Source organism: Arvicanthis niloticus, chromosome 21 (genome assembly GCF_011762505.2).
Source record: "Arvicanthis niloticus isolate mArvNil1 chromosome 21, mArvNil1.pat.X, whole genome shotgun sequence".
Classification (NCBI taxonomy): domain Eukaryota; kingdom Metazoa; phylum Chordata; class Mammalia; order Rodentia; family Muridae; genus Arvicanthis; species Arvicanthis niloticus.
In genome coordinates, this window is record NC_047678.1 from 50,604,186 (window position 1) to 50,630,891 (window position 26,706).

Below are 26,706 nucleotides of genomic sequence, written 5' to 3' on the forward strand. Positions count from 1 at the left end.
TCCTGACACTTTCAAAGGAAGGTGGACAGAAAATCTGTGAGGATAGAACTGACTCAAGCTTGCCCCCTAGTGGTGGAGTGTGTCTGACCGGAACAAAGACCACAAATATTAATGAATAAAGAACATGTCAACAATTAAAAATTAAAAATCCAGTTGGATGTAGTGGCCCGTGCCTTTAAGTCTAGCTCCCAAGAGGCAAAAGCATGCAGATCTCTGTGATTTTGAGGCAATCCAAGCTTACATAGTGAGATCGTCTTGAATATAGAATAAAAGGAATTTAGAAGCCGTTGGAAACTGAAGATGTGATTTCCAGCTGACAGGTGATCCCAACATGTGACATGTTCCTGAAACATACGGAAAAAGCCAGTGATGGAAAAGGTAACCGCACATGGAGAGAATTAAAGAGAGTCCAGGAGACACCAAGCACAAGATCCCAGGTTTGTGCACGTGTTCAAAGTGCAGTGTAGATCAGAGCAGTGACCCAAACAACGATCAGAGCTTCTGAATTAAGTCATTCCTACAAGAAGCAATTCGCTGTCACGTCTTATTATAAGATTGGGCAGCTTCCCCAACTTCTTTCTTTTTCTTATCAAGATAAGTAAGTTTTCTGCCCCACTGGGTAGCAGGCTAATTTCCAACTTCTTTGTATATTAAAAATGAATTTAGAAACTACAATCGGATTAAAAAAAGAAGACATGGTGCTTACTCAAACAGTTTCTCCTTAAACAATTTAATTTTTAAAATTGCAGCATAAACAAAAAATGAACAAGATGGTTTGATTTCAAATTACATGTTTCTGAAAAACCACCACCCAGGGAATCTGAGGCCAGGAAAGTCCTCTGCTGTGAGCTGTAACTAATCAGGTGTGATGTTGAAAAATGAAGTTCTAAAATATATATATATTTAAATATATATAAATATATATATATTTTATATATATATTGCAAGTAATTAAGAAGAGCTGGAGAGACGGCTCAGCAGTTAAGAGCACTGACTGCTCTTCCACAGGTCCTGAGTTCCATTCCCGGCAACCACATGGTGGCTCACAAACATCTGTAATGGGATCTGATGTCCTCTTCTGGTGTTTCTAAAGATAGCAACAGTGTAGTTACATACATAAAATAAAATGTTTTTAAAAAAAGAAAGAAAAGCAAAGCCTTCTACTTTGCTGCATGGTATTTTTATAGTGTTGTGTCCATTTGGTACAAGACAAACTACAAGAAACATAAAGAAATATAAACTTTAGACAGCTTTATTCATTGAAGGAAGGGAATTTGTTATGAGCTCGGGTTGTGTCGATCATGCTCGGTTGTGTCGATCATGCTCAGGTCGACTGAGCTCTGGTTGTGTTGACTGAGCTCGGGTTGCGTCGACTGAGCTCGGGTTGTGTCGACTGAGCTCGGGTTGTATGGAGGTGGTTAGATTTGGCACATAATCTTACAGTCTTTTTCTCTGTCTGTCTCTGTGCCTTTGATGCAACATGCAAACTTAATCGCAGACACACATTACTAGTACGGTTCTGCATCACAGTCTTTCCCTCTCAATGTACCATGAGCGGCTTCTTCTGTGATCTCCTAGTCTGCTTATGATCATTAAGGTCCGCATAAGATTCCATGTTAGAGCCACACCAGTGCTTGCTAAACTCCCTCCAGTAGCCAGACCAAGCGCACATTTTCTGGTCACAAATTAAGGAGCCATGAGCACAGTGTACACCTGGTTTTACTCTAACGACTTCCTGAAGATACATTCCTGAACAAAGAAACGGATGTCAGGAAAATGTTGCCTACATTTAAATTTTCTCTTTACTTGTAGAGCGGTTTTTACCTAAAATGAAGCAAACAGAACAAAACTCGGTGGAAGGGGTAAGGGGTAGACATTACCGGCCAGCCCCTGCCCGCTGTGTGACCTACCTTCCCTCTTAGTAATAGACTTGCGGCAGGGACACGCCATCTTCATCCAGAAGGCTCTGGGGGGTGCTATTCTTTCTGACAATGGATAGATACAGAATGATATTCACCCACTGTTGCATACCACTATGGTTCTACACCGTTTAAAGGTGAGACAAACACTCCCAAAGACGGAACAATCTGTACTTGACTAGCACATGAAATTTTCTGTGGGAATTCTGAGAATTCAAACACTCCAAACTATAAGAATGAATTCCCTGTGTACTGTGCGGTTGAATGGTGGCATCTTACTTTAATCCCTTAGAGTGTTTCTCTGAGGCATAGGCTTATCCTACGCCCTCCCCTGCACCCTGGCTACTCACCTGTGTTATTTGTATTCCTTGGTGATTTTTTTATTAGAGATTTTATTTAAATTTCTGATGTTATCCCCTTTCCCCATTTCTGCCCCCTCCACCCAGAAACCCCCATCCTACCCCCTCCTCTTGCTTCTATGAGGATGTGCCCCAACCCACCCACCCACTCCTACCGCCACCCCACCCCCGCCCTCGAATTCCCCCACACTGGGGCATCCAGCCTTCACAGGACCAAGGACCTCCTCTCCCACCTATGCCAGACAAGGCCATCCTCCCCTACATATACAGCTGGAGCCATGGGTCCCTCCCTATGTGCTCCCAAGGCTGGTGGTTTAGACCCTGGGAGCTCTGGTTGGTTGGTATTGTTGCTCTCCCCATGGGGCCTCAAACCCTTTCAGCTCCTTCAGTCTTCTCTCTCACTCCTCCATTGGGAACCCCATGATCAGTTCAATGGTTAGCTGTTTGCATCCGCCTCTGTATATGTCAAGCTCCTTAGAGGTCTTCCTTGATGTTTTAAGGAAACAGCTCAAACTGTTCTCAGCCTCAGCCTCAGCCTCTCTGAAATTACGGGAGAACATCACCACGCCAGGCTTCCTTTGCCTGTTTTTTTTTTTTTTTTTTTTTTTTTAAATTGAGTATTTTTACTTTTCTTTTCAATTTGTAAGAACTGATTATATCATCCATTTTGGTGTAAGTTGCAAATATTTTTTCCTAGCTTGTCGAGGGCCTTTTATCTCTTTGTACTTCACAGGAGCTGCTTTTTAACAATGAGATGTTTTAATTCTTGTAGATTAACTCCATGGAAAATTAACCGGTTCTGAGTATGTGAGGCCTAAGTGTTGACTTTTAAAGGCAATTGAGATAAACGGTGCACATAAATCTGCATTCCTTCACAATGGAGGAAGCACAAACATGAAACCATAGCACACCAAGTAGGACTTACTGGAGTCAGATGGGTGGGGGGGTAGGGAGGGTCTGGGAAGAGATGAGGGAGGCGAACCATGATCACAATATATTGTGTGTGGGGGGGATCTATTTTCAAGTAAAAGATTAAAAAAAACCCAACCCAATCAGTCCCATTTTGGACCTTCTGACCTGGAGACTTCGTTGTTCTAAGCCTGTAATCAGGTAATTTATTCCCAAACCAGTGAGAAACTGAGACAATAGGAAAGATTTTTTTCTTCCTCTGCTGGATTAATTCTAAATTGAAAATAAAGAGCTTCAGAAAATTTACTGATCACTATTAAACACCATAAGATACTTTTAAAAAATTTTTGTGTGTGTGTGTGTGTGTGTGTGTGTGTGTGTGTGTGTGTATACCATAGCACATGCGTGGAGGACAACTTTGTGAAGTTTGCTCTCTCTTCCACCTTAATATGGGTTCCAGGAATTGAACTCAGGACTTCAGGCCTGTGCAGCAAGCCCCTTTACCCACTGATCCATCGTGCTGACACATAAAATACCTTTAATGGAGCCAGTTTGGGTAGCACACACCTCTAATTCAAGCACTCAGGAGGCAGAGGCAGGTGGATGTCTGTGAATTTGAGGCTAACCTGGATCTATAAAGTGACTTCTTGGCCATCCAATGAGACAGACAGACAGACAGACAGACAGACAGACAGACAGACAGATGTGATTGTTTGAATAAAAATAGTCCTCATAGGCTAATTGTATTTGAAAACTTAATAATCAAGGAGTGCACTACTTCAGATTAGGAGGTGTGGCCTCTTTGGAAGAAGTATGTCACTAGGGTTGGGCTTTGAAGTTTCAAAAGCTTATACCAAGCTCAGAATTGCTGTCAGCCAGCAGATCAGGATGTAGCTTTCAGCTCCTCCTCCAGCACATGGTCTGCCACCATGCTTCCTGCCTTGCTGATAATGAGCTGAATCTGTATCTGAATCTGTAAGCCAGCCCCAGTTTAATGCTTTCTTTTAAAGAGTGGCCTTGGTCATGGTATCTCATCACACTAATGCATGCTGACTAAGACATGTGGCCACTCAGCATGCATCATCTTAACACATCTTACCACAGCTGCAGCTGCATCACGGTGATTGTTATTGGCGATTTGGGCTTTGGAGCTGCACTGATCTCTGTGATATTGGATGGCCACCTCCTTCTCATTTATTAAGAGGGACATAGAAGTCCTTTCCTTGCAGAACAGCTGTGAATTAACACATTGTCTTACAGAATAATGAGAACTTGTTTTTTTTCCCCCTGTATACCAAGACCAATATCCACAGCTTATTACCCACAGTTCCCCAGAGCAAGGGGGCAAGCCATACCAAGAAGGGTCACAGAAGCAAGGAGCAGCATTCAGCAGAAACAAGAAGAGAGTCAGGTTAGGTCTGACATTGTAGTGAAGAAGAGCCCATGGAAGAGCCTTGGGGTGTCTAGGCCAGTGTATAACATGGGTCTAGCACCTCACAAAACCAAAAGCAGATTTTAAAAGCTGGGCAGCTTGCATGGACTCTGTGTTGTCAAAAGTGTCCTCTTAAGAAATATTTGCTGTCTCTAGGAACTACTCAGCCTGGGAGGAGTAAGCTTCCCCAAGCTGTCAAGTCCCCAGATATCCAAACAACAGATACAGAAGACAAGAACTATCATGAATAGTGTCTTAGTTGGGGTCTCTATTGCTGTGAAGAGAAATTATGACCACAGCAACTCTTGTAAAGGAAAATTTAATTGAGTCTGGCTTACAGTTCAGAGGTTCAGTCCATTATCATCACGGAGGGAAGCATGCTAGCTTGTAGGCAGACACGGTGCTGCAGGAGCCTAGAGTTTTATATTTTTATCCACAGGCAACAGAAGGGGACTGTCTGCCACTCTGCATACAGCTTGAGCATAGATTTCAAATCCCACCCCAACAGTGACACACTTCCTCCAACAAGGCCACACCTACTTCTAATAAGGCCACACCTCCTATAGTGCCACTCTCTATGGGCCAAGCATTCAAACATATGAGTTTACAGAAGCCAAACCTATTCAAAATACCACAAATATGCATGGAAAAGAACCTTGGGTCTGATAGTCTCATGATGAATGTGGTTTCCCTGTCTCTAGGTTCCATCGACCAATCACATTTTTGGCCCTCACGAAACAATATTTATATTCTGCCTGTAAATTTTGGGCAGCGCATTTAACATGCAATAATAACACCCCGTTTGCCAAGTGCCTGCTACATAAGAAGCACCACGCAGCTGGCAATCATCTGAGGGTTCTGAGCCTACATGGATGCGGCCAGTTGTGGATGGAAAAGAGTTTTGAGTGCTTCCATACTAAACATTTATAAATCATCTTCTTCACCATTACCCATTAAACAATACAACAATAGCGATTCCTTATTTACATTGCATGCATAGATGATTTTTTAAATATATAAGAGAACGTATCTGTCACCACTCAGGTGTGAAGTAAGAGAGGATAATTATTCCATCACCAAAACTATATCCTAAGATAGTCATAGAAAATAAACAAATAAGTACCATTAGTAGTTTTTAATGAAATATTGAAGAAAACCAAAGTGTTCAGTAATGAAGTGCTTAGTGACTAGAAGTTGTATTATGTATACACTGTTTTCTTCTGAAGATTGATTATATTCTAGTCATTTATTGGTGACATCCCTGCATGAATTGTCTCTTGTCCCCACCTTACCCTCCTTGCTTTGGCCTTGCCATGTCAGCCCCTCCCTTCCCCGTCCTTCTGTGGGAGTCTCCTCTTTGCTCATCCATTGTTCCAAGTTGGGCCATTGGTGTTGGCTGTCCCTCTGGACATCTCTTTGATCAAGCCATGGCCAGCACTTCATGTGAAAGTTACTTTCTACACAACAGCATGTTGGCCCACGTCCTCACTGCCACAGAGCATGGCTGCTTGGGAAGGCAGAAGGAGAGTTTAACTGGGGTTACCCCACACTGCCTGAGCAGTACCAGGCTGTAGGGAAGCACCACCGAGACACAGGAGTGGGGTGGGATGGGAAAGCGCAGTCTGAGATGTGGGTCCCTGGGCTTGCAGTGAGGCCAGGGCCGTGGGGTTCTCAGATTCATGAACATCCATCCAGGTGTTGCTAGGAGTCACGGAAGAGCAGAGAATGGAGTCCTGGTCTTCAGGCTGGAACAGCATCTAACCCTGGGCCAGGGGAGGTGGGGGTGTTTGGCTTGTCCCATGGGGGTGATTGTCCTTGGCTTGATGGAGCCAGGTTGTGGCTGGGAATGCAGAGAGGCTCTCTATGGGAAAATTAAGCTGCAGTTCTGTAGACAAAGACCTTCCCCAGGTACCTCAGTGGATCTTGGTGAAACAGATAGTCCATGGTTCTAAACAGTTGAGTATCATGACAGAAAATGGATGCATAAAACCATACCCAACTTCTCTGGGTGAGCCTGAGATTAAATACTCGTGCAGGGAGAAATGTCTTGGGAGGAAAGCTTAATGGCTAAGCCCTCCAGGCCTCTAGGTATCTCATAAGCATGGAGAACACTGTCTTGGACCTATGTGATTATAGGACACATTTCCTTTATGTGAGAAGCATGGCATGTATTCCAGGTCAGGAGTCTGACAGGGAGCTGGAAGTCACCTAAGCCTCAGGTGTGCCCACTGAGTCTCCAGGTCTTGACCTGCTCTACCTTACCAGACTTTCTGACATGGTTTTATGTCCCACAATCATACCTGTCATTTCGTATTCTTATTCTGTCTCTTTGGCTCAGCTATAGGCTTGACAAGACGAGTGACCTTGTCTGTGATGCTTGTCACTTCTCACACTTAGTATGGCCCAGGCAAAAAGCAACCGGAGATGCTTCCTGTATGCCTATTCCCTTTAAAACAATAAATAGATAAATCTTAGGTGGGATGACCTCTCCAATAAGCATATGTTCATATACGCACATTATTATATGTTGTGTGGAATCATTGGGACCTGGTGAGAAGTGGGACTCTGAGAGAAAGATATGAAAAGACTGGAAAGGCCTAAGAGTGGGTGACATGTGGCTTTCTGGAATCTGGTGCAAGTAGTTGTAACCATTGGTTACAGTCACTACACCCTCAGTTTTACCTTTTAGATGACTTAGGGAGCACACAGAATTTAACACACATTATTAAGCTGCTACAGTAGGCCTTTTGTGTGGGTGAGTTTTCTATACAAGGCATTCAACCAAGTGCGGATCAAAAACACTCTAAAGAAAATTGCTGGTGCTGAGAATGAACATAATCTTTCCCTGGGTCATTAGTCCTTGAGCAGCAGCAGAATACCAGGAAAAGGTCCTTCGGAGCTGATGTGAAATAGCAGGAAGATGGTACAGGTTATATAGAATTAATACAACCACTTTATAGAAAGGCCTTGAGTACCCTTGAATCAAATCCCTGCAGATATCAAAAGGAGATAACGTTATGTTCCAAGCCCTGTATATGGAACTTGAATAGACAAGGGACTAAAAAAGTGTCCCCACCCGCAGGACGTGACCAGCCAGTGAGGAAGGACTGAACCTCATGATCCTTGGGACAGGGACACATGCCCACACGGATACCGAAAACTGGACTCAAGGAGATTAACTTCACATCTCCATACTTGGGCCTTCCATCAATGTCTGTATAATATAAGGTTCATGCACATGTCCTGACTTGACTACAAGGACTTTAGGCTTTGCCCAGAGCCGGGAAGTCAGCTGTGTACCCAGCTCTAAGACCAGGAATCTCTGTGCACTGTCGACCTGTGTTTCCATGGTAGAAATCCAGAACACTGGCCTGAAGGATGCTTGCATAGTGTGCTACTGGCACTACAATTCTGTATGAACATAGGTAGCATAGTATAGGGGAATCTTGGGGACCCAGCCACAAGCACAAATCAGTGCCTGGGTCTCCAGTCACCTCCATCAGATGAGACAGGAAGAGCCATTTGACATTGTATCTCCAAAATCATTTGAACATTGACAGCTAGCAAACTCACGTATCAATATAGCTGTGGGGCTGCTGGGACAACCAATGGAAGGGAGGAGGTAGGCTCACCACCCTCTCCAGTGTAGCTGAGGTGTTTTAGTCTGGGCGAGCGAGGCTGCCATCAACCCTCACTGCCTCAGCCCACACCTTCTGTGATGGTTTGTATATGCTTGGACCAGGGAGTGGGATTATTAGGAGGTATGTCCTTGTTGGAATAGGTGTGTCACTATATGCATGGTCTTTAAGACCCTTGTTCTAGCTGCAGGGAAGCCAGTATTCTGTTAGCAACCTTCAGATGAAGATATAGAACTCTCAGCTCCTCCTGTACCATGCCTGCCAGGATGTTGCCATGTTTGAGCCTTGATGATACTGGACTGAATTTCTGAACCTGTAAGCCAGCCTCAATTAAATATCCTTGCCTTGGTCATGGTGTCTGTTCACAGCAGTAAGGGGGTTCTCTTGTTTCCAGAGTAGAACTCAATTGCAAGATCACTGCCATAAATCAGTTTTAGGCCATTTTGGTTAGCAGCTGGAGATCCTTCTCTTCTGTTAACTGTTCACCTCTCTTCCCATCCTCTCCCCTCTGCAACCACTAATCCACCGGCTCTACAGATGAGCTCTGAGAAACATTGCTATTTGGGAGAGAAGTTTTTTTTAAAGCTTTTTTCAATCTGGAACACATCCCACTGTCTTTATGACTACAGTTTCCTGATCCATTCTTCTGGAAAGAGACTCTCTTGGGCTTCTCCTGTCTTCACTGATGTGAATAATGCATAATGTATTTTTAAAAAAGTCTGCGTAAGCTCTTGTTTGGAGTCCTTCCTTCCCACACCTAGAGGTAGAATCACTGACTGCATGGTGAGTCACTGTTTAACATCTAAGGAACCACTGTGTTTATTTCTACAGTAGTGGCCATATTACATTTTGTTCCAGTCAGCAACACAAACATTAATCCCGTCCCATCTGCACCAACCACTGGTACTTTCTGTGTGCTTGAGGTGTGTGTGTGTGTGAGTATCTGTGGTGTGGTGTGGTATATTTGTCTGTCTGTATTGTGGTGTGTATCTTTTGTCTGTGTGTATGTCTGTCTGTCTGTGTGTGTGTATGTTTGTATGTGCATATGTGGTATGTATGTATCTTTTGTCTGTATGTATGTGGTGTGTTTCTTTCTTTCTTTCTTTATTTATTTATTTATTTATTTATTTAATGTATAGGAGTACACTGTAGCTGTCTTCAGGCACACCAGAAGAGGGTATCAGTTCTCATTACAATTGGTTGTGAGCTACCATGTGGTTGCTGGAAATTGAACTCAGGACCTCCGGAAGAGCAATCTGTGCTCTTAACCACTGAGCCATCTCTCCAGCCCTGTGTGTGTGTGTTTCTTTTAAGATATTATGACAATGATCATGATGATGATGTAGCTTGTTATTATTATCTGTGTGGAGAGAGTTCGTGTAAGTGCAGGTACCCTCAGAGGCCAGAAGAAGGCTTTGGATGTGCTGGCACTGGAGCTGTAGGCAGTTGTGAACCACCTGGTGTGCATGCTAGAAAAGAACTCAAATCCTCTGCAAGAACGACACATGCTCTTAACCACTGAGTCACCTCTCCAGTCCCGTTTGTGTTTTTTTCCAGCCAGTCTAAGTGGTGTGCATTGGATATCTCTCTGTCGTTTTGACTTGCATTTTCTAATGTCTGTTTGACCACACTTCAGTGTGCTTTGGCCATCTGTGCACTCTGGGGAGCAGTGTGTTCCCATCTTTTGACTCTTTCCTAATCAGGTGGCTTCACTGATGTGGGGTCATAATGTTCTTTATATTATTAACCCCTTAGAGAATGGTTAGACATTCTCAACCCATTCTGTGAATTGTATTTTTATTTTCTTTTTTCTTTTTTTTTTTTTTTTTTTTTTTTTTTTTTTTTTTTTTTTTTGTCTGTTGTTTTGTTTTGTTTGAGACAGGGTCTTTCTACATAACCCTGAATGTCCTGAAACTCACTATGTAGACAGAGCAAGCTGGCCTGGAACTCATGGAGATCTGCTTGGCTAGGACTAAAGGCATGCACCACTACACCCAGCTTGCCTCTCCACTCTCTTGATAGAATTCTTTGATGCAGAAAACATTTTTAATAGTTTTGAGGTCCAATCTATTAGGGCTTTTTTTTTTTTTTTTGGTTTGGTTTTTTGGTTTTTAAATTTTGTTTTTGTTGGGGCAGGGGGTGGGTTGGTTTTCTGCTGTGTTTGTTTGTTTGTTTGTTTGTTTGTTGTCTGAGTATTTAGTGGAAAAAGCATTGGTTTTGCTTTCATAAAACCCGAGAAACCTGGCACGTACCTTTAGTTTGAGTCACACACTCAGGAAGCAGAGGCAGGTGGATCTCTGTGAGTTGGAGGCTAGCCTATTCTACATAGTTGAGTTCTAGGACAGCCAGAACTACATAATGAAAAGCCATTTCAAAAATACATACATACATACATACATACATACATACATCAAATAAATACATAAATCCAAAGGGGAAAAAAGCCTATATATGAAAATCAAACAGGAAAACAAAACCACCTGAGGCCATAATGGGAAATCAACGGTCTCTCTAGAATTAGTTCTCTAAACATTCGGGTGTTTCCACCACACTTCTTGGCATGGGTTAAACAGTAGCTGCTGTAGCCTCTGAGTGTTTGTGAGACGCAGCTAACACGTCAGACAGACCGAGATCCGAGCACTTGCTGGTTCCAGAGTCCTTTCAGTCCCAAATGACAGAAAGGCAGTTTAAAACACCTCAGTCAGAAAAGGGAAATTACAGGTTCATGTGGCCAAAATGCAGAGGTGGAGAGAGCTGGTTTTAACCAGAGCCCAATGCTGTCTCTTAATCATTTCAGGCTTTTCTTTCATCTTATTTTTTCTCTCTATTGTGACCTGAATGTACATTTCCCCACCCCCACTTCAAATACTGAAACCCCAGCCTTCAAGGTAATAGGAGGTGGTGCCTTTAAGAGGTGTTTAGTCAGAGTCCTGATGACAGTAATTTGTTTCCTTATAAAAGAGGCCTAGAGAGTACCCTTGCCTTTCAAGTGAAGTTATCAGGAAAAGATGACCACCTATGAACCAGAAAACAGTCTCTCATTAGACAGTATGTCTGCTGGCACCTTGATTTAAGACTTCTCAGCCCTCGGTGCTAGAAATAGAGTCTAGTGTACCGTGATTATAAACCACCCGGTTTATAACAGCACTGACAGGGAAAACACTCTCCCTTCTGTCTCTCTCATTCTCTAAATGGCTTGGTTTTGGTTTAGACTTCCTGTTACCTATTGGCCACATTCCTGTGCATTGTGTGTAACTTCCTTTGTATGGCTGAGGGGTGTGGTCATGAGATGTATCTTTGCCTAGCTTATCTTACTATACTGTCCAAGTCTCAGTGAATGCTGATAAGATCTCTTTGGATCATGTGCCCATCTCTGAATCAGTCTCTATGGCCTGGGAAATAGAGAACTCTTGACTGGTGGGTCATTGTCTTAGGGGATTGTTTGTGTGCAGTGGATCCACATAGACACACAGAACATGCCCAAAACACTGTGAACATGTTACTGAGCATGTGCCTGGTTTCCTTCAGTGGTATCATTCTCTGTTAAATTTGGTGGGATGTTTCTCATTTGAATATATATATACGTGTACATATACATATATATGTGTGTGTGTGTGAGTGAAAACATGGTCTTATAAGATAAAGACTTTTTGATTCATGGGAATTTCCAATAGAATAAGCATCTGATTGGATCTGGCATTGGGGGACGGTAACTTTCTAGACAGGAAGAAGGTTTTATGTATGCACACAGTAGGACAAGAATAGAATGAGTAAGTAAGAAACAGCACAAGGAAGTAAGAGTGCTCATGGTTTACTCTTTCAGAAACCAAAACGAGTAATGAGTGTGGAAAGTCAGAAGGCTGGCATAATGTCATGAGCCTCTGATACCAGCACTCAGGAGGCAGAGGCAGGCCTGTCAGGGCTACACAATGAGACTCACACAGAGACAAAAGTGGGGACTTGATCCAGACTATAATGCCTGTGGGATCTAATAACACAGATGGTCATATAGTCAGCGAGTGCTTGTGTTCTCTGCAAAGACAGCCAACAGTGCAGTCTTCAAGCAGGGCAGGGACAGAGGGTGCTGGGTTCCAAAACTGTGGGTTCCAAGAAGCCTAGTCATTTCATTAATTTGAGTTAAACCAAAGTTGGGATAAACAATATATAAGTCCAGAAACGTCTAACTGTTGGGTGAGGAGAAGTTTGCTCTGGAAGGCACAGAGTCTTTCCTACAGGGGGAGCTGAATGAGTTCCAGGCAATCAAAAGAGGGAGTGGGAGCATGTTTTGGAGAAACTGCCAGGAGAGTGTGTATTTGGGACCAGCTGCTGGGACAGTGATGGGAGACAATGTTGCAGGGAACAGAGAGCTAGGAACAGGTGTGGTCTGAGGACAAGAAGATGTCAGGTGGTTTGAACTCAGGAAGGACAGGTGGAGATCTGTGGTGCCCTTTGGGAAGAGGAGAGGCCGAAGGCATGGCAGCCTTCTCAAAGGGGAGATATGCTAGGACCTGATTTGTGAGCAAGTCTATAAGATGGAGAAGGGCTGGTTCTCAGGAAGGGGCTCTATGTCCATGGAATCCAGCCGGTGAGTGAGCTGTGTTAAAAGGGTAACAATAACCATGGCTGTACTTCTGAACGGTGTGGGGTTTGGAGACACAGTCCCACTATTCTCCTGCATGATAAACCCTGAGCACTCTTTTCTCTTATTTTCTCTGCAGGGAACTTTCAAGTGATTGCAGACCCTGTTTCTTTTGAAACTGTGGCTGATTTAATCCGTTCTGTCCGACTTCCCCAGAGTCCTGTGGCCCACAGAAATCCTCCCCGCTTCCAGAACTCCATCCCCATCTCCACAGATGATGTGCCCATGAAGCTCAGGAAAGGAGAAACGCTGTCCTTGATTGGCTTTGAAGAGAGTCAGGGGAGGAGGCTGCTGCGATGCGAGGTACTGAGGAAGACGCCCCCACTGAAACTGCTCCTCCCCATGGACTGCAGGGGCTACTTCCTGGAATGCCAGGACGACCAGTTCTACTCCATTGACACCATCGTGAGGTGGAAGCTGCTTGCAGGGAGGAAACGCAGAGTTAGGGTGCAAGCAGGACATCGTCTAAGGCTTCTTAGCCCCCTGGTTCCAGAGCACTTTACTGGACATTTAGTTTTGCATCCCTATTTCTCAGTGACGGCGTATCTGCCAGGTAAGTACGGCAAAATAGTTTGGAGCATGTGTTAGTCTGTTTTCTGATCCTGGAACAAAAATCCTTGAGGAGGGGGATGCTTATTTAAAAAAAAAAAAAAAAAAAAAAATGAGGCTTTATAAATCAGCTCTGGAGAGTGAAAGGACATGGCACCAGCTCTAGCAGAACTTCACGGTGGGTGAAGTCACAGCAGGGTTTTGGACGAGAGAAAGGTCATGTAGTAAGACAGGAAGCCATAGCAGGGAGTCTGTATCGCTGTCCTAAGCCCCTCTCTTGAGAAAAGAACAAGCCAGTATGCTACTAGAACTGCCTTGATCCGGCCATGTCTTAACATCACCCCTCTAGAAACCAGGTTTTTAGAACAGGAATCTTGCAGGACAAGTTTAGATCATATTCAAGCACCCGTGCCACAGGCGATGAAAGCAAGAACACTGCCCCCTACAGGCGTGGAAGGGTATTTGCTTCAAGGCCTTGTGATGAACTAAAAAGCGGTGGCTCTGGGCTGGGCAGGCAACTTGCCAAGGCCCAAAGATTTGTAGATTGGTGGGGTGAGGAACCCCAGAAACAGCTGCAAAGATCCCATTTTTAGAAACTGGTTAGATCTCACCTCACTGGCCTCGCCACTTGATTTATGAAGAACTCTTAGATGCTGAAGATGCACTCCCGCCAGAGATGATTTATCCTCTGAGTTACATATCTGCTCTGTCCTATTGGCCATCATTACATTCTTATCATCATATATATTTAAACACATTCCTGTAATAGACCTAAGATGCTTTAATTTGACTGCCTTAATAAATATCCATACCGTGGTGACATCCAGGTGGGTTTGTGAGCAGATAAAAAAGAAGTCTCTCCTTTGAGAAAATTTATTATTGATGTATTTTCTTATAGGTTATCATAAAAGCTAGTCCCTCACCACCCATTAGTTTTACGGTGTTGTTTATGGTCCACGGGAAAGCCAGATTCCAGCGCACTCTTTCATCTTCTCATGGACCCCGCCACTTTATTGTCCTTTGCAGAAAAGAAATGTTGCATTATATTAAGCATGAATTTACAGCAGCCTTAAAATTTTCGATCGCTGGAAGATCCCTTTAAGTAGGCAATGTTTGTAAAAGACTAACTTAGCTCCACGGTCAGGTATGAGGATTCCTGGTCGCCATTGTTAGGTTTCCAATAGAAATCTCGCTTTGATTTGTTGCTACAACTTTGTTTGTCGGCCATATTTAGACTGACTGTGGCATGTTCCCCGAACCCTCGCTCCACGCTGTCTCCACAGCTCATGTCTGTTTTTTTATTTTCAATCCACTCGGTCTTTTGAGTAACGAGCAGACGACAGCTGTGATTGTGATGGAAGGGGTTGGTCTAGCATCGCAGCCCCCAAGGTCACTCACCTGTGTGCAGTTCTGAAGCTGACTCCAGAAGCAGCTTTCTTGCCTGTTCATCTAAGAGTCAGTCCTCTTCCCAATCGATTGTTGGTGAGCAGCTTCTCCCTTTGTCAAGATGAATGAATGACGCTTATTGCTAAAAATAACGAGGCAAGACTGAGGCTGTGGCTTAGTGGTAGATCATGTGCTTAGCACGTGTGAAGCACTAGGTCCAATCCCTAGCACTGAAAAGGGTAGGAGAGGTTGGAGAGATGGCTTCTGTGGGGACATGCATACATATGATGTATATACACATGTATGTACACATACACACAAACATGAATAAAAATAAGAAAGTCATTTTAAATCACTCAAAATGACTATATTAGAAATCAACTGAGAAATTGAAAACATATTTATACTCACTGTAGAATAACAGTAAATGTATTTCATCTTCAAAAATAGTTGGCAGACCAGTGAGATTAAAAAAAAGGACATACATAGTTAAACCTTCTGGTCATTGTCACGTTTTAATTTTTAAGGGAAACCTGAACACGGGAAGGGCTGAGAAATGAGAGGTAGATGTTTGCTCCTTGTGTTGTGTAAATGTTAGCTCTCTTCATTGTCTGCTCAATGCCATCTTCCATTTGGAATTTCTGAAGTTTAAAAGAATACATGGAGATCCCCCTAAGACTACCATAATAGTAAGATGCATCTTCAAAGATAATTTAAGCAAAGGGACAGAGACTGGGGCTGGCCTGTGAAGATGGTATCAACCCACCTTCCTTGCTTCACGGAATAGATAACCAAGAAATGGAAGCTCTAATTGAACTTAGGAATGTGAAGGAGAAAGAGGAATTCCAACCACACTGCTGCCCTGTGCTCCAACCAGGCTGCCTAGGATTTGCTAATTGCACAAGGAAGGGTAACTGTTTTCTGAGGCTGTCTCCCATATTCTGTCCAGAGATGCTTTTGCATCTTTCACAGCCAATGAGTGCTTCCTGGCTCTGAAGAAGAGTGTGGATTCTTTTTATCAATCCTGTATTAAATTCTTCTCAAGTGTCCTATTCTGGAGGCACTTGATTCTTCCAAGAGATAAATCTCCAAGTCTTAACCACAAAGACAGTGAGAGCTTCCCTTGCTGCCTGGGATAAGGACTGTGGATTTAGGATTGGAGCCGTGAGCTACAGCACACTCAGCTGTGTCCATTCATTCGAGAAGGAGCCCTTGTGTCCTTTATAAAGAAAGCCACTTCACTATTCCATTTACCCTCCCCCCAGGACCAGACACACTGACAGATCACACAGCAATGAGGGGCTTGAGCCATCTTGTCACTGAATTCACCTTAGCACCTCATGGAAGTCTATTGGATGACATGTTACAGCCCATAAAAGAGGATTGTACCCAAAAATTCTACCAGAGAGCTCCTACAGCTGAAAAACAACTTCAGCAAAGTGGCTAAATATAAGATTAACTCAAACAAATCAGTACCTTCTTCTACTCAAAGGATAAACAGGCTGAGAAAGAAATTATGGAAACAACACCCTTCACAATAGTCACGAACAATATGAAATATCTTGGTGTGACTCTAACCAAACAAGTGAAAGATCTGTATGACAAGAACTTCACATCTCTGAAGAAAGAAATTGAAGAAAACCTCAGAAGATGGAAAGATCTCCTATACTCATGGATTGGCAGGATTAATCTAGTAAAAATGGCCATCTTGCCAAAAGCAATCTACAGATTTGATGCAATCCTCATCAAAATTCCAAATCAATTCTTCATAGAGTTAGAAAGAGCAATTCTCAAATTCATTTGGAATAACAAAAAACCTAGGATAGCAAAAACTATTGTCAACAATAAAAGAACGTCTGGAGGAATCACCATCTCTGACCTCAAGCTGTACTACAGAGCAATACTGATAAAAACTGCATGGTATTGGTACAGAGACAGGCAGGAAGATCAGTGGAATAGAATTGAAGACCCAGAAATGAACCCACACACCTATGGTCTCTTAATCTTTGACAAAGGAGCTAAAACCATCCAGTGGAAAAAGGACAGCATTTTCAACAAATGGTGCTGGTTCAACTAGAGGTCAGTATGTAGAAGAATGCAAATTGATCTATTCTTATCCCCTGTACAAAGCTCAAATCCAAGTGGATCAAGGATCTCCACATAAAATCAGATACACTGAAATTAATAGAAGAAAAGGAGGGGAAGAGCCTCGAACACATGGTCACAGGGGAAAAGTTCTTGAACAGAACACCAATAACTTATGCTTTAAGATCAAGAATTGACAAATGAGACCTCATAAAATTTCAAAGCTTTGTAAAGCAAAGGACACTGTCAATAGGTCAAAGTGGCAACCAACAGATTGAGAAAAGATATTTACCAATCCTACATCTGATAGAGGGCTAATATCCAAGGTATACAAAGAACTGAAGAAATTAGACTCTAGACAATCAAATAACCCTATTAAAAATGGGGTACAAATCTAAAGGAAGAATTCTCAACTGAGGAAACTCCAATGGCTGAGAAGTACCTAAAGAAATGTTCAACATCCTTAGTCATCAGGGAAATGCAAATCAAAACAACCCTGAGATTCCACCTCACACCAGTCAGAATGGCTAAGATCAAAAACTTAGGTGATGGGGTTGGAGATTTAGCTCAGTGGTAGAGCACTTGCCTAGCAAGCACAAGGCCCTGGATTCGGTCCTCAGCTCTAAATAATAATAATAATAATAATAATAATAATAATAATAATAATAATAATAATAAAACAATAACAAAAAAACTCAGGTGATAACACATGCTGTCGAGGATGTAGAGAAAGAGGAACACTCCTCCATTGCTGGTGGGATTGCAAGCTGGTACAACCACTCTGGAAATCAATCTGGTGGTTCCTCAGAAAATTGGACATAGTACTACTTGAGGACCCAGCTATACCACTCCTGGGCATATACCCAGAAGATGCTCCAACATGTAATAAGGGCACATGGTTCACTATGTTCATAGCAGACTTATTTATAATAGCCAGAAGCTGGAAGGAACCAAGATGTCCTTCAACAGAGGAATGGATACAGAAAATGTGTTACAATGGAATACTACTCAGGTATTAAAAACAATGACTTCATGAAATTCTTAGGCAAATGGATGGAACTAGAAAATATCATCCTGAATGAGGTAATTCAGTCACAAAAGAACACACACAGTATGCACTCACTGATAAGTGGATATTAGCCCAAAAGTTTGGAATACCCAAGATTCAATTCACAGACCATATAATGCCCAAGAAGAAGGAAGACCAAAGTGTGGGTGCTTCAGTTCTTCTTAGACGGGAGAACAAAATACTCACAGGAGGAAATATGGAGACAAAGGGTGGAGCAGAGACTGAAGGAAAGGTCATCCAGAGACTGCCCTACCTGGGGATCCATCTCATATATAGTTACAAAACCCAGACATTATTGCAGATGCCCAGAAATGCTTTCTGTCAGGAGCCTGATATAGCTGTCTCCTGAGAGGCTTTGCCAGAAAATGACAAATACAGAGGCGGATGCTCGCAGCCAACCACTGGACTGGGCACAGGGTCCCCAATGGAGGAGTTGGAGAATGGACTGAAGGAGATGAGGGGGTTTGCAGCCCCAAGTGGGGAGCAACAGTGTCAACCAGCCAGACTCACCGGAAGTCCTGGGGACTGGACCACCAAACAAAGAGTACACATGGAAGGACCCATGGCTCCGGCCGCATAGGTGGCAGAGGATGACCTTGTTGGATGTCAGTGGGAGGAGTGGCCCTTGGGCCTGAGGGTGTTCCATGCCCCAGTGTAGGGGAATGCCAGGGTGGGAAGGCTGGAGTAGGTGGGTGGGGGAGCACCTTCACAGAGGCAGGGGGAGGGGAATGTAATATGGGGCTTCCAAAGGGGAAACCTGGAAAGGGAAAAACAATTGAAATGTAAATAAAGAAAATATCCAATTAAAAAAATATGAAAAAAGGGGGTTGTAAAGTGTAGACACATGAACAACCACATGAATCCACAAGCAGTGATTCCTTCCAAACTCACTCCTTTCTCAAAAGCCTCACGCTGTCTCCCTTTTGACCTTCCCAGGTGAGACCCAGGTTAGCATCCCCTCTGATCTGGACATCAGTGTTACTGAGACTGCCTGCTTAGATCGTAAGCCCAGGACAACAATGAGACAAATATACAGCATGGAAGAAACCAAGTTCCCGGTGAGAATTAAAATAATGAGCGTGGTCCGGTCAGAGAACAGGATGTACCCAAAGCCTCTGAAGTGTGGGCAGCTCTTAACCATCCTCAAGACTAAAGATGTGAAAAAATTCGTTGCCACTGAGATTTCCCAAGGAAAGAAAGGGAGGCGTTTTCTCATCCCACACAACTATCAGGGCCTGGTGCTTAGGAGAGGTCGTTATTTTTATGCTGTCTCTGATGTTGCTGCTGCAATGAAACATGGACAGCTCTGCTTCCAGGCCTCCAGGGACTACACCTCCTACCTGGGACCTTTTGCATCTTTCACAGCCAGCGAGTGCTTCCTGGCCCTGAAGAAGAGTGTGGTGTCTGCTGAGATTCACAGTAAGCTGCACAGGGTGGAAGTCCTTAAGTGCCTGAATATTGCCACCAAAGCCCACGTCAAACTGCCTTTGTTTGCAGTAGGAGAGTTCCTGGAGCTGTTTGATGGTGCTGGACCAGGGACCCTGCAGGAGCTATGCCAAGTCACCAGACTGCCATGCCACATCCGAGTGGCCAGCCCAGATCCCTCCATGACTGAAGACCCTCTGTATGGAACTGAGGAACTGAGAGTTGAAAATGTCATCATTGAACAATGCCTTGTAGCCAAAGATGAACCATCAAAGGAGGACATAATCTCCTCAGAAGAGATATACAGGGAGTGGCCAGAAACCACATTTGAAATCCCCATTGAGAGGTCAAGCTGTGAGGTCTTGGTGGTGGAAGAGCGGTCATGGACAGCGGATGTTGGCAACGAGAGATGCACGCCTCTCCAGAGCATCCAGGAGGTCACTAAAGAGTCTCTGGCCTTTAGTAATTGCTTGGTCATTCCCTTTCCACCGCCACTTGCTCCAAAGCCCAGGAGTTTGTTTGAAAAACAGAAAATGTGACTACTATCCCTTGCTTTGCTTTGTTTACAGGATCACCAGCATGCTCAGGAACTGAGTATTTAGATCTCTAGAGCCAAAAAGGATCCCCCAGAGGTGGGAGCCCAGATGAAACAGCAGATGTTGAGACACTATTTCCATCACCCCTGGACATTTGCTATAAGTTGTATTTTCATTCTGTTACTGTGACAAAATGCTTGCGATAGATCATCAACTCGTGGGGGCTGGAAGGGAAGGTTCCTTTGGGCTCAGAGTTTCAGAGATTTGAGTCATGGTCAGATCATTTGGTCCCGCTGCCATCATGGTGGGAATGTGCAGTGGATCAAAGCTGCCCACCTCATGCCTGTCCGGTGGGAAGGCTCCCATGTTTCTTTGTATAAGCCCCTCAGTAATATAACCCCTTCCATCAAGGCACTGCCTGTTAATGGTTTCATGATCTCCCAAAAGCACTATGCACTGGAGACCAAGCCTTTAACACACGAGCCTTTGTGGGACTCCTATTAAAACCATTGCAGCTGGGCTGGAGAGATGGCTCAGTGGTTAAGGACACTGACTGCTCTTCCAGAGGTCCTGAATTCAATTCCCAGCAACCACATGGTGGCTCACAACCATCTGTAATGGGATCTGATGCCCACTTCTGGTGTGTTTGAAGCTACAGTGTACTCATATACATACAATAAATAAAAATAAATAAAGACCATCCCAGCTGCCTGGGAGACAAACTTTTTCCTTGATATGCACGGGAAGCAGGGCTGTGATACTGTGCATGGCCATAGCACTCTTCTTTCAATTAAAGTAAAATTCTATTTATTCAGCAGGAACATGTGTTTGTCATCAAACATGACTTTTCATATGGTCCCAGGTTTAGAACTACCTCCTTCTACTTCCTTCCCTGTAAGAGTGCCTGACATATAGTACACACTCAAATAAATCTCTTGGATAAATAATTGAGTGCACATTTTAATTTGTTAGCAGCTATGTTGGTAATGTGTCTGCCTCTTGCCACTCTGTAAGGAAGGTACCCCCGGCCCCCATTGCTCAAAGCAGACAGCTGGAAAACGTCCCCTCACCCATCCAATTAATCAATGGGTCACCATGTCCAACCAACTTCTACAATTTCTATTTTTTTAAGATTTATTTATTTGTTTGTTTGTTTGTTTAATGTATAGGAGTACACTGTAGCTGTCTTCAGACACATCAGAAGAAGGCATCAGATCCCATTACAGATGGTTGTGAGACACCATGTGGTTGCTAGGAATTGAACTCAGGACCTCTGGAAGAGCAATCAGTGCTCTTAACCACGGAGCCATCATCTCTCTAGCCTCCTACAATTCCTATTAATCTCTCACCTCTCACCTTTGCCCACTTCCATCTCAGACCTCTGTCTGGACCAACATGTTTCTCTTTTCATTGTTAATCTTCTATTGAGTCCCACCATTTTCCTGTCGGCTCTCCATTCTAAGCAAAGAGATACCTCAAGACCAACATATGAAGACATGTCTAAGCAAAGACCAAACTATGAAGAGATAAACCCTTCAGAGCCCACGTGTCTCTATTGTCTTAGGATAAAGTCCAGTCATCTAGAACAATTTCTAGGGCTGGTCATCCACTGTCCAGTAGCCTCTGACCTCTACCCTAGCTTGTTTCTCTATCACTCTGAGCTCCAGACAGACCAGACAAATTCTGGATTCCCCTGCTATGGCTTTGAACCCACGGTCGCACCATAGGCTTGCCTTCTCCTACTTTCTTAAGCATAACTTCTTCCCATTCTCCAACTAACTCTCACTGTGCACTGCACCCCTCCAAGTGGCTTCTCTAAGCTTTAATTCCAGCTTAGTCTCTGCTTTGCCTACTTCAGAATTATAGCCCAATGGATAAAAATGAATGGTGCTGGCAGGTGGAGAGATATCTCAGCAGTTAAGAGCACTGACTGCTCTTCCAAAGGACCTGAGTTCAATTCCCCAGCACCCACATGGCAGCTCTCAACTGTCTGTAATTCCAGTACCAACGTATCTGACACCATCACATAGATATACATGCAAGCAGAACACCAATGTGTGTAAATTAAATCAATAAATCATTTAAAAACAACAAAAAAGTGGACAGCACTGTAGTTAGATAGGTGATGATTACACCCTCCACAGTGACAGCTCTTCCTCTGGAGCTTTGTGTTCACCCTGCCAACTGGATAATTCTGACTCCAACTGGATAATCCTGACTCCAACTGGATAATCCTGACTTCCACTCAGTCGTTATTGTAGAACTGAAGGAGACAATCCGTAAGACCACAGCACAAGGCCTGTAGTATATGTGGGCAGACACTAGACAGGTGCTCAGTAACTGTGTCTCCACTGCTTTTCTGTGGTGGTTGAAATGAGCAATGTCCTCCACAGGCTCGGGTAGTTTGCGGCACTATTTGGAGATGTTATGAAGCCTTTAGGTAGTGTCAGAGGAAGCATGTCCCTGAGGGCACACTTTGAGAATGTGGAGACACGTCCTGTTTCCAGTTTGCTTTCTGTGTTTCCGACTTGCTGTACAAGATGCAGCCACTCAGCTCATCGTGCTGGCGGTAAAGGATGTGATTGCTCAGATCCCTGCTCCTGCCTACCACTTGCTGACAGGCTTTCCTGCTGTAACAGACTCGAAGTCCTCTGGCACCATAAACCAAAACAAACTCTTTCTTCCACAGATTGCTTTTGGTCATGGTATCTTATACTACAGAAGAATAAGGGATAATTAGTTAGTAGTGCAAAGTCACCTCAGTGCAAGAGGACATCTGCCTTCACTGGAGCATCCTAATCAGAAACTGGCTAAATAGGGTGGATCCAAGGGTGTAAAGCCAGGGGCCAACTCTGGTTTGGACCATGCTTCAGAGCTGTGCCAACCAGAGAACAAGAACCCTTCCATGACTTCTCAAACACCTGAGCCTGTGGAGGATATCTCTCATTTCAACCACCATGGAGAAGAGGTGAAGACAGTCATTGTCTAGTGACTGCCCACATATACTACAGGCCTTGCGCTGTGCTCTTACAGGCTGTCTCCTTCAGTTCTACAATAACAAGTGAAGGGGAGTCAGGAATATTCAGTTGGCAGGGCCAGTTGCTATGTCTAGTTCTATGAGTGATTGTTAAAGGTTCCTTGTTCAGAGTATCTGGGTTCTGTTTCCCTTTGGGGAAACAGAAAACCCACTTTGCCAGTCTGGCAAGAGGTCTGAGAACAGAGTAAGAATCTGGAAGGGCTTTGGAGACCAGTTGTTTACTTGGAAGGTGGTCCTGGGATGTAAAGGTGAATACACCAGGAAAGGAGGGAAACAGTGCAAGCCATCTCATGGGCAGATCCTGCTGTGGGCCACAGGATAGGCACCCATTTACTTGCCTATGTTTGTTCTGTGCCTGCTTATACCCTGTAATGTAGAGATAAACAGTTGTGATAGAGACTGAGTCCAGCCCACCAAACCTAAAATATTTACCGTATGGCCCTTTAAAGGAAAAACTTGCCAACTCTGGTTTGGACCATGCTTCAGAGCTGTGCCAACCAGAGAACAAGAACCCCTCCATGACTTCTCAAGGACTAGGAAAGCTGGGGATCTTAATTTGTCTCTCCCTCGGTCAGGCATGCTCTTGAAATGGCTATGTCAGACTCACAGGTTCTTATAGTAAGAAATTGATTGCATATTTAGATAGCAGTGGGTGCCAAAGTGAGCCAGGCAGGGCACAGACAGCTCCTTCTACAGGGGAACATCTCCAAGTATGCTCATGTTGAGTAGGCAGCAATCATGGTTCCTGGAAGAAGTAGCTTCATGTGAACCCATGGGAAAGAGCAATTATGGAAACTAGCTTGTACATAATGAGATTGTCCTGTTATGAATACCTTCTCTAGAGATGGGACCATTACACCAGGCCCTGTGTAGTGAATGTGCTGTTACATCCCGATAGACCAGAATGAGCCTCGGAGACTGTGCTGGAAAATGACTCACAGAGGCAAGCTTCGTGTGTGCAAGTAAGGATGTTAGAAAGATAAGCTATGGAGACCCAGGGTCTGGGAGTCTGGCTGAGCATAGAGCTGTCTCCCTCAAACCTCTAATGTCTAAAACTTTCAAGGAGAGAGCACAACGAGAAAACAGAATTTTGCCAACCTGAGAAATGCAAGGAACAGGATACCCAAGTTTATGCCTGAAACTACAGGTGTTATGGCCTCTCAATGTAAAGAAGAACTTGGAAGAGAATGGGGGAGGTCTCCCTTCTAGCAATAGAACCGGAAGAAATGTGGTCTCCCTTTTCTTGTCCCTCACACATCGTGTTCATGTAGCTTTTTTTATTTGTGAGATTTATTAGAATTATTTACAGGTTGTGGTCCAGCACCTATGTACAGAAGATTCCAGAATCCAGTAGTTGCTCAGTCCACAGGGTTGGATGTCTCAACTGGCCTTAGTATATGTCAGAATCCTGAAGAAGCAGCTCTAAGGCCAGTGAAGGAATGGATTTGCTAACAAGAGGAGACAGCAAGCAGGCAGAGAGCAAAGCTTTCTTCTTGTAGGACATTGTACATAGCAGCAGCTCTCGCCCTTTCAAAGGGTCGTGTATCAGATACCCTGCATAAAATCCTGGTTCTTCCAGCTCACTGTTTTCAAAGTAGACTCTAACCCTGGACCTTTGCATCTCTTGAGCACAGGAGACTTTGCACACCTGGGTGACTGTATTTGTCGGAACCTCACAGTCCTATAGTTCTGACCGGAGATTTGAGAGACATTCTGCTCTTCCCTAGACTCTTCCAGTCTGCTGTGTACAGTCCAATTGTCTCTCATTCCTCTGATTAATAAGAGCCTTGTACAGACAACACAGAGGAGTCAAATTCAATTGTGGTTTGCAAGACAGTGCCAGAAGCTATGAGCTTGCTTTATACGCCCCATTACTTAGACTAAAAAATATGCCTCTGAGTAGTCTAGCTTTCCAAAAACACACAGAAATACTTGCTTTATTTTAATCAGTACCTTTTTATGTAATAAAAGTAAAGCACACCAAAAACATCTGCTATAACAAAACATATCCTAAAATAAAATGGAAAGCTGCATGCCAAATTTGGGGAAATACTTCTAACAGTTATGACAAACTGATGATAACAGTGAGGGTACTATATAGAAAACCATCTGGGCAGCTAGAAAGAGTCATGTAATGGGAAAAATAGGGAGGTTAAACAGAAAATCAGAGGTGCTATAAGAGAAATAGCCAGTAAATATATTAAGCAATGCTTAGCTTTGCTATTAGTGGTGGGAATTAAAGCATTAGAAAATGAGTCTTTTCATCCATTGTAATGCACAAGTTTAGAATTTTGCCAGAATTTTCTCAGGATGATGCGCTAATTGCTCTGTATCATGTAAGGAAGAAGTAAGACGTCCATGCTTTCTGGCCTCAGAACAGAAAGGGGTGAGAGTTTGGGTATCTGGCCATTGAAATTAGGAAGATATTTAAGTAGTTCATGCCTTTAATCCCAGCACTTGAGAGGCAGAAGCAGGAGGATATCTGTGACTTAGAATTCAGCCTGGTCTGCATAGTGAGTTCTAGAACAGCCAGGGATGAAGACTGAAAAAAGTCAGCTGTCTTTGAACAAACATTCTCACAGATGAAGAGTACGTTATGTTTCTTTAAAAAAAAAAACAAAGACTTTTAAAATTTACTGCCCATATGCAGAGAAAGAAGGACTTTGGAGCCAGCGTGTGGTCTTAAATGGAAAGTCTTCATCCATCCCTTCCCTTCAAGGCTTAGGCATCTCTCTACTTGGAAGAGGAAGCAGAAAGGTTATAAAAGACCGTCATGTAGCCTGGTCTACAGAGTGAGTTCCAGGACAGCCAAGGCTATACAGAGAAACCCTGACTCGAAAAAAAAAAAAAAAAAAAAAAAAAAGAAAAAAAGAAAAAGAAAGAAAGAAAGGAAAAAAAAAAAGACTGTCATGAAGTGTGTCTCTAAGGAGAAGAGTCTTCCAGATAAAAGAGGACTGATGAACATCCAAAGCCTAGAGCTCTGTAAGATCTGCACAGGCTCAGGCCAAATGGGGAAAGTAGGCACGAGGTCCTAGCCCTAACCAAGGAGCTATCTGCACCAGCTCCCCACTGGAAAGAGAAACATCCCTTCTCTCAGGGTATTTGATCAATCATACTCCAGGACCTTATGCCCAGGAGTAATTGACTAATACAAATTGAACTCTATGGCATTTATTGGCATTTATTGGTTTGAGGAAAGGTGGAAACTTTGGTATTGAGGGTCATTCCTTGTCTTATTTGTCTTTCTTTTGCTTGTTTAAGTTTTTGTTTGGTTTTTTTTTTTTTTTTCAAAGAGAGAGGGGACATGGAGTTGGGTGAGTGGTAAGTGGGGAGTGTCCTAGTTACTTATCTGTCATGGTGAAGAACACCACAACCAAGGTAATATACAGAATTTATTTGCAGCTTGCTTATAGTTTTAGAGTGTGAGTTCGTGCTTATCATGGCAGAAAGCAGGCAGCAGGCAGGTAGGCACAGTACTGGATCAGTAGCTGGGAGCTCACATCTGATCCATAAACATGAGCAGAAGGAGAACATTAACTGGGAATAGTACAAGTGTTTGGATCCCCTTCCCTCCCCACCCCACCCCCAGGAACATACCTCCTCCAACAAGGCCACACCTCCTAATCCTTCCCAAATAGTTCCGTTAACTGAGACCAAGCACTCAAATGAGCCTGTGGGGGCTATTCCCATCTAAAACGGCACAAGGGGGGATCTGAGAGGAGT

General features: G+C 43.6%; 1 protein-coding gene across 2 annotated transcripts in view; it reads left to right on the forward strand.

Annotated features, from left to right (window-relative positions):
- LOC117693849 (protein THEMIS3-like) overlaps nt 1-25,260 on the forward strand; it is a 48,804-nt gene extending 23,544 nt beyond the window's left edge. Inside the window, exons 3-4 of one of the 2 annotated variants that reach the window (XM_034484614.2) lie at nt 12,976-13,449; nt 18,922-25,260. In XM_034484614.2, the coding sequence (XP_034340505.1) occupies nt 12,976-13,449; nt 18,922-19,949 (1,502 nt within the window). In that variant the 3' untranslated portion in view covers nt 19,950-25,260. The remainder of the gene's footprint in view (nt 1-12,975; nt 13,450-18,921) is intronic. The other variant, XM_076917255.1, reaches the window with a different exon arrangement.
- Nucleotides 25,261-26,706: the final 1,446 nt, after the last annotated feature.